The sequence below is a fragment of the Uloborus diversus genome, chromosome 3, assembly GCF_026930045.1.
Source record: "Uloborus diversus isolate 005 chromosome 3, Udiv.v.3.1, whole genome shotgun sequence".
NCBI lineage: Eukaryota > Metazoa > Arthropoda > Arachnida > Araneae > Uloboridae > Uloborus > Uloborus diversus.
In genome coordinates, this window is record NC_072733.1 from 181,549,124 (window position 1) to 181,555,978 (window position 6,855).

The window sequence follows — 6,855 nt, forward strand, 5'->3', positions numbered from 1 at the left end:
ATTAAAAGGATATTATATATCTATGTGATTAAAATTGCATTTAAACTAGACTGAAGATTAAACACAATATGAGAAACATTTTAAATATTCACTTAGAACTCTGTTAAATGAAGAAAGGCCAAATGTACTCTATTTCTTAATTTGAATTAATCAACATTGTAATAAGATGACAAAACATTTTTTTCAGGTCCATAGTTCAAGATGCACAGTACGTGTGGCATAGTTTAATAGGAGGGGAGAAGATAACTATCTTGTTAACTACCAAAATAATTTCAAATAAAACTTAAATTGTAACAATTTAGTCAAGTAGTAGAATACATAGCTATTTTTTAAAACTCGTCATAGCCAACATGATTCTACCCAACGCTAATTTATGATTGGTAAAACTTTTACAATTTCTGAACTTAAACATTTTTACTCAAACAATTTAATTTTTTGGTACTAAAAATAACAAATTTATTTTTCACAACCTCATAGTAAAGGTCAAAAATGTTGGAGATTTTTAATTCATAATTCTGGTAGCAAAGAGTAGAAATAATAAGAATGAGATAATCCTTTTCATTTAAAGGCCTACGTCTGTCACAAAGATTAAACATACCATATTTTCCTGCAGATAATTTCGGATTATCTGTTAAGATAGTGTAAAGCTAATGAGGTGTGGAGTATAGGTTGCCACAGATTATCTGTTTTCTCAACACCATTGTATTGAACCTTCCGTAGGTTGACAGAGAACAGAACAGAAACCTGTCTGTAGGTTGTTTATTTTACATAGTTTGAATGCTCTTCTTATGCGATTCTGGCTATATAAAACAAACCATACAGTAAATAAAGAAGTCTTCAGTTACACACAAGATTAGACCATTTGCTTCTTTGTCGACTCTTTGCCTTTAAGTAATTTACATACTTATTCAATGAATTTTATCTTCGACTTAATGCCCTTATCTCAAAGGTACAGATGAAATTTTATTTTAATAAAATGTCTCAAAAGTATTTCATTGAAAGGAATTGTTCCAAAATGTATAAAGTTATTTCCATCAGTTAAAATAATCAGTGGAAACATTTTTTAAATTTTAATTGAAAATTTTTCATACACTAGCATGAAAGTTTTATATTTTTCTATTAAAGCATGATCATTAAATCTTATTTATCCTTTCCAAAAGGTCATTCGCTAAGAAATCCACTAAATATTTTTATCATGGAACAAGATGTCTTGCACGATTACTTTAGATTGTCATTTTTTCTCCCAAAGATACGGGGAAGGAAGGGCTAACCTTCCGATGCCATTTTAGCAGACTAGAGAAATGAAACAGTTCCAGTTCAAGGCCAAGCATGTATTTTTGTGAACAAGTGCTAATAAACTTCAAAGGGATGAAAACTCAACCCACCGAGAGAGAGTACAGGGTGCCCAAAAGATTGCCTTAAAGGAGAAGGCACAATGCTAAGAATACCTCTAGATATATGTTTAGTCTAACAGCCTAGTGTGAAACTAGAGGCTTGGCTCTTGCAGGGGCCTTAAATTTTATTAGTTCAGATGGAAAGGGGCCTGAAAACTAAATTGACAAGGGCCATCTCAGTTCCATGGCGACCCTGGAATACCTCTGCAAAACAAAGAAATTTCGAGCACCCTGAAAAAACTACCTTTAGCTCAACAAAAGTTTAACATTAATATTGCAACAGTTTAAAGGATCATGGTGCATCAAAACTAAGATATCAAAAATAAAGGGTGAAGCTCTATTATAGGATTAGCTAGAAAAAATGTTTTACCTAGAAAAACCTTTTTGCTCACACATTCTGAAAATAACAAATAAAATACAAAACCATAGGATCTTTAAAATATATTTATAAGAGTATTGCAAATGTTCAACAAGGCCAAAAAGGTAGAAAATTTAGTTTAAGGTTTAAATTTAATAATACGAATATTTTTATAAATTAGTGCCACTACCAATCCAATAGTTTGAAAAATCACATAAAAACATCAGGAAAAGGTTCAATCTTCGAATCAGAAAAGAAAAAAAAAAAAAAAAAAGGAAAAGAAAAAAAAATGAAAACTGATTACTAAAAACAATTCTATTTAAAGTGCCACAACAATAAATACCAAAAGAGAATCTTATTTCTAATCTTTTTAGAATAAATTTTATCCCTCCGTTTTCACTAATTCAGAGTTCTTTTCTCAATTTTGTTCTTTCCTTTTTTGGGTCAGTGTCCCCCCCCCCCCCCGGCCCTGGGCCCGTCTCTAACTAGATGCAGGGCACCCCAATAGGGTCACCAATATCCCAGAAAATTTTTTATTCAACAAAGGTTGGTGTTCCATTTGGCAAATTCAGAATTTTTCGCTGAAGGAGGGAAGGGGGAGGCTATTGACTAGATTCAACGTTTTGTTAGGATAAACTTTCTTCATAGTGCTTTAAATTTGCTCCTTTTGCTTTTACAATATAATTTAACCTAATGAAAGATACTAATTCTGATATGCTAATTTCCAAATAAGTCCAGATTGGAAAAAAAAACCCTTAACTAACATCTTTCTTAAATTTAAAAGTATACTTTTGAAGTGCAAGTAATAATTGCACAAAAGAAAATCTTATTACGTTGTTTCATACATTTAAAATTAAAACTTCTACAGACCATATAAAAGTGACCTTTCAATTATAATGACTTTTATATTGTAAATAACTTTGTTTAAAAAGTAGACAAAGAAAAACCGAACTGAATAGTAGTTTCTAGCTAAGAAAAAGCAATATTTAATTCAAGCCAAATTACTGTTTCACGTACAACCGCATGAAATCATTCTTTATGGTCATTCAAAACTAATAACAAATTAACTACATAAATTTATAACATTGAAACTATGAAAGGTTAATTTAAAACCATCACAATAACATATTTTCAATAAAAGCAATATTTCTTTCACAATATAAAAACCAAGTAAACTTGAACATATTTAAGTCACAAACCTGCCGAGTCATATCCCCTGTATTCAAGACGTTGTAAACCTTTAATAAGGATTTCCAAAATTTCTCTCCTTGAGCGAGGCTCTAGATAATTAAGATATGCGAAAATACCTAGAAAAAAAAAAAGAAGTCAATTTATCTTTGTAAAACACTACTGTTCAGTGTTGAAACTACTTGGGGAAAAGTACATAATACATTAAGACAAAATTAAAATTTTAGGTAATTTGCAATTTTTTGTGACAACACAACCTGAAAAACTTTCAATAGAATGAGACAGTATTACAATGAAACAAAACTACGTGTGCGTCTCAAAATTATTTAAGTAAAAAGCAATATTAGTAAATACATCGTCATTTGACAGCCGTGTCAGGAGAGGAAAAAACGTACTTAGCACATGTTCGTATCATTTCTAATTTTAATTTTCAACATTATAAGCTACTTACCACACATTTCTTCAAGTGTAAGTGATGAATAGTACAAAATTATTTAGTCAAGCTGCTTAAACAAATTACCGGTTTTTGAAACGTCAGTAAAATGACAAGAACAGCGACAACCTAATCAACGGCTGCCTTCGGCAAAAGAAACGAGTGTCAGTAGAGCATCAACATTAAATGCCCGGTGTTTGGATTTTGCTTATTATCTTCGTTCTGAATGGCTGAATTTTGGAGGCTCGATTCTACGCATTATACGTCACTGGTGAAACGGTTGAAGTTAAAGTGTTTAGATGAGAAAAGATATTTATTCCTTTCAAGGCTTGACTAAAAAACTGAAATTGATAAATGTTTGTTCGTCACGATTTTAGTCAGGCAATTTCGTTTCAATTTTGAGTTCAGACTTTTCATATGCGGATGCAATTCTGTGTCAATTCAATATGAATTGAAAAGTGGAGAACTGAGTGGTCACCAGAAAGGCATTACATTTCTTTACTCTTCACATTGTGTCCATGGACCCGATTCCCTTGACGTCACTGTCACTGCCGTGCATTGTGGGAGCTTATAAACTCTGCTTTCTATTTAAAAAAGAGAGCGTTTGGAAGCTTTTAACTTGGCAACGTAGTAACAGAATGATGAAAGATTCATTTAATACGATATACTCTTTTTATAAATGTATTTTCCTGCTTTAAGCTTCTATGGTTCCTCATCAGAAATATGGTAAAAACTTAAATTCTGTTTTTACTTTTCCCTTTTCTCAGTATTTTTCATGCAGTCATAAGTATATAAGCCCTAAACATGTTCATGATGCGTATGAAGTTCATTAATCCTTAAATAAGAGGAGTTTTTTTAGCACTACTAACACTGCGTATTTGGTCAAAATACCCACAGACCGACAACTGAAAGGATCGTTGCCAAACTGTGAATAGGGTCCATTGGTAATTTACGCTTACACGAAATTCGATCAAATTTTCAATGTCAAAAATAATGAGAACTTGAGAACATATGCGAATTCCCAGACAGAGCGGCGGAAAACACTTGCTCTGATAGCTGCCTGAGCGTAGTAAAGAAGGTAAGCTGGGGTTGGGAGAGGGCATTTTCGCCACCCCCTGACTTTGAAAAATTAATGTTTACCACACAAATGGGCCTGAGTTTTTTTTTTTTTTGACCAAGTTTTCATTGCTTGCCCGTGCCTGTGCAGTGGATCAGGGCCGTCGCCAGGTCAAAAACCTGAGGGGGGTGAACACATTTGGCGGCCGCCTTAATTGTTTCAAACGCATGTTCCAATGTGCAGAGAAAGAGAGAGAAGATTTAGCTTCTGGTTTAGCAGTTATAATCGTATTACTTGACCTTAGTACTAACAATATAAATTTATTCGTAAGTATATCAATCAGAAATAAGGGGTGTCGGAGGGCTTACTCCATGCATTTTTTCGAAATTGAAGATATAAAAACGCAGGCTTACACTATATATTAAGTTGAGGATAAATGTTCAGGCACATTTTACGAAGTCAAGGTAAAGTATATATATCCGCCGACACATTCACTTTTTTTAATTTTAATATTATTACTTTAAATGAAAATTATTGTCCTGAAAATCATTGCTAAGTGTGGAAAAATGCATGGGTCACCGAAATATGTTTGAAATAGAAAAAAAAAAGTTAAATACAAAGAGATTCAAAAATATTGTTATGTATTATTATTAATGAATTGTATTGTAATTTACATTGTAATGTAACTCAGTAGGGCATTTCAAAAAAAAAAAAAAAAAAGAAAGTCGATTTTTCCAGTCACACATTTTCTAATAGTTTTCTAAAAACAATTGTAAAAAAAAGTTTCATATAATTATAAACAAAGGTAACCCGTGTAACATTTTAAATATTCACACACTTAGAACTCGCTAAAATGAAGAAAAGTTAAGGCCAAATGTACTCTATTTCTTAATATGAAATAATCAACATTGTAATAAGATAACAAAACATAATATGGTTCAGGTCCATAATAAATAAACAGGTCCAAATACATGTGGCGTAGTTTAATAGGAGGGGGAGAGATAACTATCTCGTTAACTAGCAAAATAATTTTGAATAACACTGAAATTGTAACAATTTAGTCAAGTAGCTGAATACATAGCTTTAATTTTTTTAAAACTCATCATAGCCGACATGATTCTACCTAACGCTAATTTATGAACGGTAAAAATTTTACAATTTCCAAACTTAAACATTTTTACTCAAACAATTTAATTTTTTCATACTAAAAATAAAACGAATTTATTTTTCACAAACTCTTTGTAAAGGTCAAAAATGCTGGAGATTTTTTACTCGGAACTCCGGTAGCAAAGAGTAGAAATAACAACAATGAAATAATCCTTTTCATTTAAAGGCTTACGACTGTCAAAGATTAAACATACCATATTTTCCTGCGGATAATCTGTTTAAAAAGTGTAGAGTTAATGAGGTACAGAGTATAGGTTGCCATAGATTATGTGTTTTTTTCTCTACACCATTGTATTGAACCTCCTGTAGGTTGACAGAGAACAGAATAGAAACCTGCCTGTAGGTTGTTTATTTTACATAGTTTTATTGCTTCTTTGTCTCGACTCTTTGCCTTTAAGTAATTTACTTACTATTCGACTAATTTTATCTTCGACTAAATGCCCTTTATCTCAAAGGTACAGATGAAATTTTATTTTAATAAAAATGTCTCAAAAGTATTTTATTGAAAGCAATTGTTCAAAAATGTATAAAGCTATTTCCATCAGTTAAAATAATCAGTGGAAACATTTTCAAAATTTCAAATGAAAATTTTTATACACTAGCATGAAAGTTTTATATTTTTCTATTAAAGCATCATCATTAAATGTTATTTATCCTTTCCAAAAGGTCATTCGGTAATAAATTCACCAAAGATTTTTAGATTTTTGTCATGGAACAAGATGTCTTGCACGATTGCTTTAGATTGTCATTTTTTCTCCCAAAGTTACGGGGAAGGAAGGGCTAAAAAATGAAACGATGAAAATTGTGTAGGTGGTTTCTTGCTTGTTTTACTGACAATATAAATTGACTTATAGAGTCATTTATTTTCAAAAACAGCTGCATATTCTACAAAACAATTCGGTAAAACAGGGCGGCGACAGGGCCTGATTAACGCACAGTCCGGCGGGTCCGCGGACCTGGGCACCACAAATTTAGGGGCACTAAAATAGCCTAAATTAACTTACTTCCTTCCTTTTTTTTCAGTTAAAGTGAACGTTCCTTTTCAGCTTTGAAAAGAATCAAAAATCGTTTTAGAAGCTGCGTTTCTCAGGATAATTTACAGGCGTTTCCGTATTGACCATTGAAAATTTTGCGACATCAAAATTAGATTTCGATGATGTGATCGACACATTTGCCTCTGTTAAAGCCAGAAAGAACTTTTTTGAAGCTTGATGTCAGAATTAGTTAGTTATTATTATTTTTTTTTTTTGCTATTTTT

At 31.8% G+C, this 6,855-nt stretch overlaps 1 protein-coding gene across 2 annotated transcripts in view; it reads right to left on the reverse strand.

The window, feature by feature from the left end:
- LOC129218426 (glutamine--fructose-6-phosphate aminotransferase [isomerizing] 2-like) overlaps window positions 1-3,541 on the reverse strand; it is a 47,016-nt gene extending 43,475 nt beyond the window's left edge. For both annotated transcript variants that reach the window (XM_054852683.1, XM_054852682.1), the window contains exons 1-2: window positions 3,392-3,541; window positions 2,952-3,059 (exon numbers count right to left, since the gene is read on the reverse strand). In XM_054852683.1, the coding sequence (XP_054708658.1) occupies window positions 2,952-3,059; window positions 3,392-3,398 (115 nt within the window). In that variant the 5' untranslated portion in view covers window positions 3,399-3,541. The remainder of the gene's footprint in view (window positions 1-2,951; window positions 3,060-3,391) is intronic.
- Window positions 3,542-6,855: the final 3,314 nt, after the last annotated feature.